Source organism: Callospermophilus lateralis, chromosome 3 (assembly GCF_048772815.1).
Source record: "Callospermophilus lateralis isolate mCalLat2 chromosome 3, mCalLat2.hap1, whole genome shotgun sequence".
Classification (NCBI taxonomy): Eukaryota; Metazoa; Chordata; class Mammalia; order Rodentia; family Sciuridae; genus Callospermophilus; species Callospermophilus lateralis.
Genome location: NC_135307.1, coordinates 154,448,859 through 154,462,434, shown reverse-complemented (window position 1 = coordinate 154,462,434; position 13,576 = coordinate 154,448,859). Strand labels below are relative to the sequence as shown.

The 13,576-nt window shown below is 38.3% G+C and overlaps 1 protein-coding gene and 1 long non-coding RNA gene across 3 annotated transcripts in view; one reads left to right on the top strand and one right to left on the bottom strand.

The window, feature by feature from the left end:
• Positions 1-1,375: 1,375 nt before the first annotated feature.
• LOC143394302 (uncharacterized) lies at positions 1,376-6,416 on the bottom strand. The gene is made up of 4 exons (XR_013090684.1): positions 6,336-6,416; positions 5,785-5,937; positions 2,459-2,527; positions 1,376-1,450 (listed from the first exon to the last, which is right to left on the bottom strand). It is a non-coding gene; the product is annotated as an uncharacterized LOC143394302 (long non-coding RNA).
• Positions 6,417-6,583: 167 nt separating this feature from the next.
• Positions 6,584-13,576, top strand: part of Kiz (kizuna centrosomal protein) — a 113,578-nt gene continuing 106,585 nt past the window's right edge. Inside the window, exons 1-2 of one of the 2 annotated variants that reach the window (XM_076848914.1) lie at positions 6,584-6,726; positions 11,953-12,015. In XM_076848914.1, coding sequence (XP_076705029.1) covers positions 6,638-6,726; positions 11,953-12,015 — 152 coding nt within the window. In that variant the 5' untranslated portion in view covers positions 6,584-6,637. The remainder of the gene's footprint in view (positions 6,727-11,952; positions 12,016-13,576) is intronic. The other variant, XM_076848915.1, reaches the window with a different exon arrangement.

The window sequence follows — 13,576 nt, the reverse complement described above, 5'->3', positions numbered from 1 at the left end:
AAATATGTGTGTGCGTGCGCGCGCACACACACACACACACACACACACACACACACACACACACACACAGAGATTCTGGGGACAGGCTCATGAGATCATGGGGATGGGGGATATGAGTCTTTTCTCCTAAATCCTCAATTGACTGAATGAAGGCCCACCTACATAAGAGAAGGTGCTTTTAATATGATTTGATATCATATCAAATAATATTTGGATATGATCTGAGTGTGTCCCTCAATGGTTCATGTATAGGAAGCTTGGTCATCAATTTGGTGGTGTAGAAGTATTGGAACCTTTAAGAGGTGGGGCTTAGTGCAAGGTAATTAGGTCACTGCTGGTGCTCCCCTCAGAAGAGCTCAATACAGTTTTCATGGGACCCCAATTAATTCCTACAAGAGTGAGTTAAAATAAAAGAATGAGCCTGACCCCTGATTCACTCTCTGGGTTCCTATCAGACCATGTAATTGCTCTCATATGTGCTTCAACATTCTGATGCCATCGCCATCCTCTCTTAGGCTCTAATCAGAGGCCCAAACAGTGGGACCACCTGATCTTGATCTTCCAGTCTCCAAAACTGTGAGCTAAATAACCTCTTGTATTTACAAAGTATCCAATTCCAGGTATTTTGTTATAGCAATGGAAAATGGACTAATACAGACTATAATTTGCTTCAAAGTCTACTGATTTAAATGTTAAACCCATCTCAAAAATACTTTACAGAAACATCTAGACTGGTATTCAATAAAACATGGTGCACCATGGCCTATATAGGTTGATGCATAAAACTGACCGAATCACCTCCCATCAAGGACAGCATCACCCATTCTAATTCCTGTGTTTCCACTTCCCAATGAAAGTCCTCTCTCTTTTTCTACCATGTTTCTCCATCTTTCCACTTTAGATCTACATTGTCCAACACAGTAGTTACTGGCTACATGTGATCCTTTAAATTTAAATAATTATTAACATTAAGTTAAATGAAAAATTCAGTTTTTCAGTTGTATTAGCCACATTCAGTTGCACAATAGCCACATGTGGCTAGTGGCTACCATATTCATAAGGCAGAATGGAACATTTCCATCATTCTAGAAAGTCCCATTAGATAGAGCTATACGAGATGATTCTGCATTATATCTTGCTTTCATTATCTAAGCCTCTCCTCTCTTAATCTTCTCATTCTAGGTTTGTGGTTTCTCTTATTATCTGTACAGTCACATAAATCCTCATTTGAGAATTCTGTGAGAAGATAATTTGATGTGTCTTCATACTCTCCATGGAATGCTTGTGTATGAGTCAGGATAAGCAATGCAAGCTGGTGAAACAAAACTCCAAAATACCAGTCGTTCAACACAACAGAGGTTTATTTCTTGCTCAAGTCACACTTACATCCTCTTTGTAGTCATCCACTCTTCTTCCAGTGCCTAGGAGTTCTCCATTGGATCCACTGCATCTAACCAGACAACTAATGAAAACTGGGGGAAAAAGATTTTGTGGGATATTTGGGGACTAGGCCTGAAAATGTCTACATCATTTCTGCTCATATTTCATTGGCCGAACTTGATCATGTAGACCCACGTAACTGCTAGAGATAATGAAAAATATAGTTTTTCTGAGCTTCAAGGAGAAAAATGACACAGAATATTGAACACATAATGTTGTATCATAGTATGGAGAAAAATGCATTCTATGTTAATGTATATTATTCTCTAAACAATAAATCACCTATATGTAAAAACCTTAAGGATCACATAGTATACGTTTTACATAAAATATGAAATTATTTGGATATGATTTGAATTTGTCCTCCAAGTTTTTATGTATTGAAAGTTCATCCCCACAGTGCAGGATTAGGAGGGTGGAAACAATCTGACTAAGATGTTTAGATATGGAACCTTTGGGAGGTGCTCAGTATTAGATAAAGTCATTAAGGTGGTACCCCTGTGGTTGAATCCTGGTGGCTTTATAAAAAGAAAGAGACCACAACAGAAACACTTTCACATATGTGCTCTTTGTCTCTTGCCAACTGATGCTGTGTGCTACTTTGGGACCCTGCCAGCAAGAAGGCCAACAGCAGTGGTCAAACCACAGGAGATATCTAAACTTTGAGCCTCCTCAACCATAGGCCAAAAGAAAACTCTTTTCTCTAAAACTTACCCAATCTGTGGTTCTTTGTTATTAGCAATAGATAACAGATTAATATATCATATAAAGAAATTAAAGGGCTGGGGATGTGGCTCAAGTGGTAGGATGCTTGCCTAGCATGCATGAGGCATGGAGTTCTATTCTCAGCACCACATAAAAGTAAAATAAAGATATTGTGTCCACCTAAAGCTAAAAAAATAAATACTAAAAAAAGAAACTAAAAATGTCAATTAATGAGTTTCAAGATCATAAAAAGAAGGATAAGAGAAGGCTGGGGTTGGGGCTAGGGATGTGGCTCAAGCGGTAGTGCGCTCACCTGGCATGCGTGCGGCCCGGTTCGATCCTCTGCACCACATACAAACGAAGTTGTTGTGTCCGCCAAAAACTTAAAAATAAAAAAAAATAAAAAGAGAAGGCTGGGGTTGTAGCTCGGTGGTAAAGCACTTGCATAGCATGTGTGAAGCACATGGGTTCAATCCTCAGCACCGCATATAAATAAATAAAAATAAAGGTCTATCAAAAACTAAAAAATACATTTAAATAAAAGAAGGATAAGAGATATGGGCTCTGGAATAAGTCTGTGTCCAAATCCTATCACTAGCATTAGCTTGACAACACACTCGTAATGTGATCTTAGGGCAGTTGTTTAATATTATGATCCTTTAAAGGAATGTCATAGGTTTAAATGAAGCAATAAATGCTTGCATCAGTATAAGTCCTCAATGGCAGAAAGAGTTACATACACAGATATATATGATATCATATCTCTATTTCCAAAGCATAGGATTCAATAGTGATTAAAAGATGAAATATTTTCCCATCTCTTATGACTTCAATCGCATCCCCTCTAAAAGACAGATGTTGAAGTCCTAACTCTCAATATCTCAGAATAGGACCTTATTTAGAAATAGGGTTATTGTAGATGTAATTAGTTAAAATGAGATCATAATGGAGGAAGGTGGGCCCTTAATCTAACATGATTGGTGCCCTTACACAGAGGAAGAACATTATGTGAACATCAAGGCAGGGGATGTGCTTATAAGCCAAGGGAACACCAAGGATTACCTGAAAACTACCAGCAGATAGGAGAGAGGTATGGAGCAGATTCTTCTTCACAGCCCTCAGAAAGAACCAACCCTGAAGATATACTGACCTTGCTCTTTATCTCCCAGAACTGTGACACAATAAATCGTCTTGTTTAAGCCACCTAGTGTGTGGTGCTCTGATATGGCAGCCCTAGCAAATTAATACAATATCCAATTTGTTGACTCAGATATACAGGATTTAGTGTGTGTGTGGGGGGGAGAAAAGTACATGGTAAATTCATTTTAAAATGTAAAATTCTAATTTTAATATATCTCTAAAGCCAACTTTTTCATTCATTAATTTAATTGTTTTTGAGTTTCAAAAATGACAATTTCATGTGGTTCACCATAAGATCACATGATTACTGAGCTGAAACAAGGGTTTCCCTTGCTGTTTGCTTAATAAGGCTATCAGGGACACATATTTTGAACTAGAATTTTTACACAGATCACCAGCTATATGACCTTGTCCAACTCCCTTACTCTTCCAGAATTTTTTTTCTCCTTTTTAATATAAGGGGGTGAGGATAGACTCCTCCTCCTCCCCGTCTCTAGCTAAGACATCATGAGTCTTATAGGAAGCCTTGACAATCTAGCAGATTATGGCTCACAGTCCAGGTAGGCTAAAAGCAGAGCTGCTTACAGTAATCAGCTTTGATAATATAAAAAAAAAAAATTGAAGAAAAATACTAAAAGAGATTTCCCCAGCAAATTAAATATTCAAAGTGAAGAACCCTGAATTATTAAAGTCTGTCACCATTTAGAATGCACATTTTTTTACATAAACACATTAGAAATATTTCATTCACTATGTGTTGTTAGTAGAGGGTGTCCTCCATCTAGATTTTCATGGTATTAATGAATTAACCATAGAATGCAAATTGTCATTATTTTGAATTATCTATTTATTATTGAATTATACTTAATTTTAGACTCTCCTAAAATGGCCTAATAAATGGCTAATATCATCCTAATAAATGATACTAAATCTGTATCATCTGCTTCCTCTATGTATTTACTGGAAATAATTATAAAATAGCTATACTGTTTGGGAATTTCATCTCCCCCTGAGATGAAAGCTAACCTGAGTGGGGGTGGACCTAAATAAAATATCCTAAAAATGTAATGCATATTTTTTTTGGTGGGGGTTATTAGTAAAATTTTGGTCACACTAAAATCAATAAAATCAACAGTTGTATACTACCACAGAATCAATTTGATACAATGATTTCATATAGCAACTAAATAAAGTTACATCACTACTAACTACCCTTAGACCTGGGCAAGAGGACCGTGCCCTTAGCTTCTGTATATTATAAGCCTGTTCTGACTCTCCTCTGGCTACTTATTTGAATGAGGCAAGGAGGCTCTAGGGTCAGAGGACATGCCATCAGAAGCGTACACACACATATTCCCTTGTAGGACACATTATAGGTATCCACTTCCTGATTCCTGCTTAAAGAAGCTACTTTCCAAGGCCTTCAAAAACCTCTTTCCTGGCTGGGGCTGTAGCTGAATGGCAGAGTGCTTGCTAGCACATGTGAGGCAATGGATTTGATCCTCAGTACCATATAAAAATAAAAAACAAAAGCATGCTGTCCATCTACAACTTCAAAAAGAAAAAAATAAACAAACAAAAAAACCCTCTTTCCTGGTTCACTGAAGTTCAACCTGAAGTTCACCCTTAGGCCAAGAGAAGGTAGGCATGTAAACCGCTGGGATTTGTGGGTGTGGGGAGCAGGAAAGGCACACATATCTTTGCCCCTGTGTGAGGTCCTTCATGGTGCAAGACTGAGCCTGGGGTGAGAAATTAGGGAGTAGACTAGGGAAGGAGTCAGAAAGAAATTCCACCCTGGATTTCCAGGTTTTTGTGAGAGCACATGGGTCAATGTATGAGAAGAGATCCTTTTTTACTTAGTTTATTATCTTGATTTGTAACTGTTCATATTTAGGCAGATGGTAGGAGGACCTTCATCCCTATTCTTGCTCTGGACCACCAGAGTGTGAAAGAAAGGCTAAGTAATATTATGATTTTATATTGTTGACTGTTGAGTGTCTCCTGTTCTAATGATCAATTTACTAGTGTAAGTCACAAGTTGCACATAAGTGAAATTAATAACTGAATCACCAAAAGAAGTGAACAATAAGTGATTAAAGTTTCTTTTTTTTTCCTGCCCTGTGGGTTTTAGAATATGGTTGCCTTTCTTCAGGAAGCTTTTTGTCATGTTGATGATGGTGTTGTAAAAGCTGATGCTTCCTATGTGCTGGGCCCTCTATAAACAATAACACACTGCCAGGCATGTGCCATCACAACGGTAATTCCAGTAGCTCCGGAGGCTGAGGCAGGAGGATCACGAGTTCAAAGCCAGCCTCAGCAAAATCGAGATGCTATTTAACTCAGTGAGACCCTGTCTCTAAATAAAATACAAAATAGGGCTGGGGATGTTACTCAGTGGTCGAGTGCCCCTGAGTTCAATCCCCGTTACGACCCCTCCCCCGCAGCCAAACAAAAACAAAAACAAATCATTTTAACACATATTAACTAATATTAACTAACCTAATATTAAATTAATCCTGCTGTAACAGCCTCATCGTTTTACCTATAAGGAAACCTGGGCTTCAGTGAAGAAGGTAATTTGCAGGTGGCCACAGCCTGGTAGTGGAAGAAGAGATCTGAGCCAAGGTTGTCCACAGCTTCTGCTGGAGGATTCTACAGGATGTCCGGAATATTGTCCATCAGAGAGGTCTACACAAATAAATGTCTGTTTCCCAAGCAACTAGTTAACAACCTTTCCCTCTCCACCCATGAGCACCTGCAGCACTAAACACATCCTTAGAGGCAGCGTGGATTTTCAAGTAAGGGGTTGAACACAGCAGTATTTGGGGTTGTTTTTTGGGTGGTATTTGTTTTGCTTTTAGGTGCTGGTGGGGAAACAAGCTTACCACAGTGCCTGGCTCTCAGCAAATCCTGAGAAAAAAGGAGGGAGGGCAAGTGGAAGGAAGCGAGAGAATGCATTTTGTAACGCAATTTGTGCAAATCCCGAAGGATGAGGCAAGGGAAACACGGGGGAGAAGAGGGAAGCACACCCAGGACTCAAGGCCGCTTACCCAACCATCTGCCTGTAGTCTCCGCCCGTGGGCTCAGAGGCCGTGGGATCTGCATTCACCACCTCCCGGCACTAGTCCGGCTCTCGGAAGACCTCTGCCCCGCCTTTCCGTGACGTTCTGCCTTCGCCCTCTACGGCGCCCCGCCCCGCCCCGCCCCGCTCGGCATCTCGCCCCGCCCCACGTCGCCCCGCCCCCGGCAGGAGGCCTGGCCGCGTGTTTACCCGCAGTGCATGGTGGGGCGGTCTCCTCGGGCAACCGAGACCCATCCGCAGCCCAGCGGCGAGGCGAAGAGTGGCGGCAACATGCACCGGGCCCCCGCCTCGTCAGCACCCCTGGCGAGCCCCGACTACTACGAGAGGGTGGGCCATCTTCAGCATGGGCTACGGGACAGGTAGGGCGACCATTGGAGAGGGCGGGAAGTGGGCCCGCGCCTCTGAGGGTCTTCTGGATGCCCTGCCCTCTGTTCCTTACCATTTTCCCCTGCTTGCGGTTCACCTGGGCCCGGAGTCCGCCTGCGACGCCCCAGAAGCTCCGAGTGGAGCCTGGAGTTCAAAGTTTGCTAGAAATACCTCTTGTATAAGTGGTGCGCGCTGAGAAAGGTGAGACACCCCTCCCCCTACAGAAACTAAAGCCGGGTCCCCCTTTGAGGATGCGGCTGCGACTCTGGATTTGCCCATAAGTGAGAGTGGGAGTTCTCCTGCCTGTCACTCTCCATCAAGTCTTATGAATTTCTCTAGCCCCCTTCTACATGCCCCCTCCTCTCTCTCTCTTCAAATTGTCATCCGACCTTGACAGCTGCACTGCATCAATGATGACAGGTCCAGGAAAGCAGGCTGGAGAGAGAGAGAAAGTGTTTGTCAAACATATGCCCTATTCAAATGCTGGAGACTTTTTTGGGGGGGAAGCTGGGTCTAGCTAGATATCCAGGAAAAAAATGAAATTTCTAGCAGGAGAAGTTCAGCTTCCAGAGGATTCGTATTGCCTTTGATTAAGACATGAAAGATGAGAACCATCGAAAACAGTTACATCTAAGAGTGCATAAAGAGGGAAAATTATGAAGCAATTGACTATTAATAACCAAATGAAAGATAAGTTGTTGGAACTCTTATTTAGCTACTAAATTAATTGGAGTTAGAAATCTCATTAGTTGACAAGAAAGGAAATAGATTTTTGGATCTCTTGATAAACAAAACGTTTAATGAGTATTAAAAGTTACAAAACCATTCTAGTAAACGGGAGAGCTGCGTATATCACAATTCTAAAATGATAACAGTACAGTAATTACATGTAAGGTAAAGGCAGAAGTGATTTTGAAAATGAATTGCATTCATCTTATGCTGGATTTAATTTTTGTCAGTTATTTTACAGAGCATCTACAACAGGCCTCCTTAATTGTCCTCATTATATTTTATCTTCTTTTGAACATCCAATTTCTTCCTAACATACTGTCATTCACCTACTCCAGGATCTTCTTCTTCTGCAAATCAAAAAAAAAAAAAAAATTGTTCCCTATAGAACCTTCCCTGCCCCAACACATTTATTGCACCCTCAGCATTCCTATAGCACTCTCCATGGAGGCTTAAGTTCTTGTTGCCTAGACTAAGAATTCTAGGGGCACAGGAACCATATCTAGCTGAATTTTCAGCTCACAGTAGAGGACCTGTGGCGAAGGAGGCCCTTGATAAATATTTGTTGAATTTATGAAAGAAATCCCAAAGTCAACCAGCTATGTCTAGGAGTTATGAATATCATAAATAGAACTGAGCAGCCACATATTGTTACTAAATAATGACCATTTTCCAGCCAACCAGGTAGAATGGATCCTATGATATTTCCAAGATAATCTTAAGTGTCTGCATATACCTGATAATTAAAAAACAAGTTAACGTGTTTCAGTACATGTAAAGTGTTTTTTTGACTTGGTGTCTATTCTATTTGAAGGGTGGCTTAGCTATCCCAGGTTTTTAGTTATTTGTGTGTCTTAGATCTTAAATGTTACTGATTTAAATGGTTTTCCTTCTGAACTAAGTTAACTGTGAGTTATTTTTGCTTCCTATACTAGGAACCATGGCTGTTTATAGTCTTTATGGTACAATAACTGTGAAATGATTACCCACTTTATGTTTAACACTTATTCCTTTAATTATAAAGCAAGGTGAGGCTGTTGAAATTGAGAAATTCAAGTCAAATTTTATGGCCTATTCACACTTCTGTTTTTGGATTCATGTTTTACTTATAATTTAGTGTACATATCTACTGTTGTGTGTATTCATTTTTCATTTGAAGAATCCATTACTGATTCTAATTAATACACAGTACACACAAAATAGAAGCAAATAAATTTAAATACATAGAAGGCTACAGTAAAAATGTGGAAATCCGAGTTCTAATCCATGACCAGTTTTGAGATCTTGAGCAGGTCATTTGGCCTTTCCGAACCTTGATTCTTTTCTAGAAATAAGGGGACTTGACTATAGAGCCACATATTTTTTTTTCCTACTATAATGGGTTTGAAAGTTTTTTTTTTAATTGTAAGCTATAATTTTGCAAAACAATACATAAAGAATATCATTGTCCATGTCCTATTTGAATGTTTGGGTGTACTTTTTCCTAAAAACCAATCCCATTGACCACAGGGTTCATTGTCTCTTAAAATTCTAGTAATTTCAAAGGTTGTAAGCTGGGAAGTAGTCACAGATGCTTAAATTCAGAAACTTCTGGAGAGTGGAAGATTAAAAAATAAGACAAAAAACAAATGAACAACAACAAAAAACCCCACCTTTTATTCTTTCTCAGCCCCTTTAGAGGAGGTCATTGAAATGTTACCTGATCTAATAATCATGCTTTTCCCTTGTAACTGCCATGTTTCAAGCCCAAGTCATCTTATCTGTATTCTCCCATAGATGGAATTTTATTATCTGAATGTTTTCCTGTGTTTATACACTATTTTCTTTTCATTGTGGTAAAAGTCAATAATTGAATCTAGAAGAGTCTAATGGAGTGACTTGTTATAGTATGTATACTGCCCTGCCCATAAACACAGTAGAAACATACGTAGATTCGACTCTTAGAATTATTGTATATAAAAACATCTTTTAAAAAGGCCCATTAATTAGTTCCAGTTTTTTCACTGCCAATATTGATTTTCAAGTGACATATCAAAATAGTCTAGAAATTGACACAGATCTTAGTTGAACAAAGTTGAAGACAATGGAGAGTTGTGCTGTTGAAGCAAAAGGATGAAACCCAGACATATAAGGACTATCTAGTTGTGTAAAACTTCACAAGATCCAGATGAGGAAGGGGTATAATGGACTAAAAATGTGGACTATTTAAGTATCCCAGGACAGGATTCTGTAGTAGAAACTTAATATGTAGGAATTATAAGGTAATCCAACAATAGGCCTTTCCCTGCCTTTTTACTGGGATAACAATCTACTTTAAGTCTTACATCTAAAACACATGCAAATGATTTAGCATTCAGAGGTGCTGCAGCATGGATGAGGGGTTTAGAAAATAGGCCAGTGATAAGATTAGCAGCATTTTTGCCTAAAATAGAGGACCAAGAGGTGTTTGATTTTGATTTTTTAGTATGTGAAATGTTCTGATAGAGAGTGTGACCAGTAGGTATCTGCATCTACTTGAATAAAGGACAGGAAAAAAGAAGTTTTGCTTTCATTATTAAAAAGAACTTGCTGCTTGGGAGGTGATGGATTTCCAGAAATTGTGATCCTTTTTGACTAGATAACATGGATTAATTTTTTAAATTACTTTAAAGTAAATTCAAGATTACAGAAAAGTTGGAAATGTGGGACAAAGACTTCCAATATTCCCCTTACCCAGATTCTTCAACTACTGCTTTATTACATTTTCATTTTCTCTATCTACCTATCTAAAATCATTAGTCTTTTTGAAACCATTTAACAGATAGGATGCCCCATTACTCCTAAAATTTCTAGTGTGTATTTCCATAAAACAATTGACACTTTCATATATAATCACCATACAACCTTCCCAGTCAGGATTCATCCTTGATCTACCAGTCTACAGATTACCAGCGGATTTTACCAGTAGTCCTAACAATGTATGTTTTTCTTTTCTGGCCAAGGGTCTCATCCAGAAACCTGGATTACATTTTGTTTACCATGTCTCTTTAGCCTTTTCCAATCTGAAATGATTCCTCAGTTTTTCCCTTTTTCATGTTTTTGATAATTTCAAAGAGTTCAATATTTGCTCTAGAGAGTGACTCTCAAGCTGGATCCATCTGATGGCCTCATGAGCATACCACAGTCATTCATTTTTGTCAAGAATACCACAGAAATAAAGCATTGCATTGGAGGCACGGGGTCATAGAGGCACTTAAAAGTCTTTCTGGCCTACTAATTTAATGATAGATTGCCCATACTACCCAATTATTCATTCCTTTTAGTTATACATGACAGTTCATTCCTCATGATCAAAGTACTCAACTGATTTATGAAATCTTTGAAGGGAGAAAAGTGATTAATAAAAATTTCTAATGTTGAATTTGTTTTAATAGCCTTTAGTTAATGTTGAACCTGCCAAAAACCACCAGCCTCATGGTTTTGGCTACTATTGCCACCTTTGCTACCCAGTTTCTCCAGCTTCTTCCCCAGGCTTCCTCCTCTAGTTCATTGCCAGCACTCAGCTGGCCATCACAGATTAAGTCTATTAATAGGAGCTGGCAAGCTGGGCATGGTGGTGTATGCCTGTAATCCCAGCAGCTCAGGAGGCTGAGGCAAGAGAATTGCAAGTTCAAAGCCAGCCTCAGCAAAAGCAAGGCGCTAAGCAACATCTGTAAGACTTTGTCTCTAAATAAAATGCAAAATAGGGCTGGGGATGCTCAGTGGTTGAATGCCCCTGAGTTCAATCCCACTCCCCAAAAACGTAGCTGGCAAGTAATGGTGACATTACAAAGTTATAAAAAGACATTTCCTGAAATTTGAAGTGATAAGTGTAAGCAGCTTGTAAGCAGCTTGCTCTTCATCAAATGTGAAGCCAGATTTGCTTTTCAAAATCCTCTTCTGAACTCAGCCATTTGGCTGTGCCCCAGCTTTGCTGGCTGGGAGCAGAGGAAGCTGCCAATCTTCAGTCCAAAGTGGATTTAGAGAAGAATCGTTGTCCAGGCCTATGTTCAAATGCTGCTGACTCAGAGAAAACTGGCCATATTTTACTGATTTATTTTCTTTGTTATCTGTCCTTCCCCTGATATGTCCCCTGCCTTAGGACAGGGCCTTTGGCTTGCCATGTTAAGTCTTCAGACTTAGAATAGTACCTGACTTAGCACAGACATGCAAGAAATGCTTGCCAAATTAATGAACTTGCTTCCCAGCCTTTTTTCAGGATATACTTTCCCCCTGATTTCCAAAATTTTTTTGCTTCATATTTGTGTCTTTTGTTTTTTAGACTTCCCTGGTGAGTGGTAAATATTTTTGTGTCTTTGTATTTCAAATACATTTGGCATTTTCTTATTAGAAATACCAAGAGAAGTAGTCTTTCAAAGTGATGTGATTTTGAAGATGATCATGGTCTAAATTTATCAGTTTATTACTTATCAATGTAATGATTTATGCAATGTTTTCTTTTTATATAATAGTGAAAAGAAGAGGTTGGACCTGGAAAAGAAACTTTGTGAATATAATCAGTCTGATATATGCAGGTAAGAGATGATAGTGGTGACATTTTTCGAGCCAATTTACATATGATGCCATGACATCATATGTAAATATGATGTTTAAATTTTAAATCAAAATTTAAACCCTAATACGTCATAAATTCTGTATTTATAATGATTTGAAGTGAATGCTGCAATTTAATATAATCACTATCAATAAAGATTATTTTAATCATTTGGTATTTGTGTTATTTCAAGACTGTTTTGCATAAGTATTTTAATGTGAGATACAGTATATAGTCTTATCTTTTTGATCACAATTTAATCATATTGAGCTTCTATAATGGTTAAGGCATATAACTATAATAGCCAAATTTTGAAGAAAACTGCAATAGGCAGGATTACCTAGTATCTTGTTTGTTTATGGATATATGAGAATTACTATTAAAAGTATTATAAGCAGTAGGAAATATATATGTATGTGTGTGTATATATATATATGCATATACATGTAATATATGTTAAGAATAGATTTTTAATAGAAAAATTTCTTTAGTTTGCCTTCATCCTTAAGCCAAATGGATAGCATTATCTCCTATATAATTTATATGAAGAATTTCTGACTATAATAGCATTAAACTTGTGATTTATCCATGCCACACTTAGTGAAAAATGAAAAGATCTCATCTAAAAAAGAGGTCTAAGAATTATTTAAAACCAAATCACCATTAAGTCCATTTATTTTCTTATCTTCAAAATTATTTTTTTATTTTAAAATTTAGTATTTCTAAGGTTTCCAGTCAAGGTAGACATCCTTGACTGGAAGAGATGACCATTCTCTCTGGAAAAGAGACCATAGGCTTGTCTTGTCTCTGGAAGAAATAGCATTGAGAATGTCATGACATCAAGAGTGGGCCCAAGTCTGAAGAGATCTGTGCAGTGCCATTTTTCTCACTGATGGTTACAGGGGCAGACAGAAGACAGAATACAGTCTGTTCTTGGGCAACTTCTTGGTATGGTAGTATAGGAAAGTGAGTGTGAGAGAAGTATGTGGATAGCTGAGGCTGATGCTATTAGGTTGCTGCAGCTGAGGGATTCTCTGTTGTCCCTCCATATTTCATTTTCGTCATCTCTTTTCCCCCTTCCCCCAAATTCTGCACTAACTGAAACTTCAATATCTTAAGCACTATAAGATTTTTTTGTAGTATAGTGTAAGCAGCAGGCTCTATTGGCAAGTGCTTTAGTTCAGTTTGAGACACTCCAATTCTTGGTCAAGTGACCTTGAGAGATTATTTCAATATTCTGTCAAATGGGAATAGTGATACTTATGAGCACTCAATGAGTTAATATGTAAAGAGCCTTAAAACACTGACCCAGTGGTAGAGTTAATGATTTTATTTTTATTGTATTTTTGTTAATATCCTCATTATTTTTCCTATTTATTGCTTTTGTGCTTTTCAACATGTTGTTGCCTCTGCCTGGAATGTTTTCCTCTACATCTCTTCATTCTTGCTTTTCCTCAGTTTGGGTTTACTTTTGTTCATCTTTCAGGTCTTAGCTGAAAACTTATTTACACTGGGAAGGTCTCCCTGCTTCTTTCAACTAG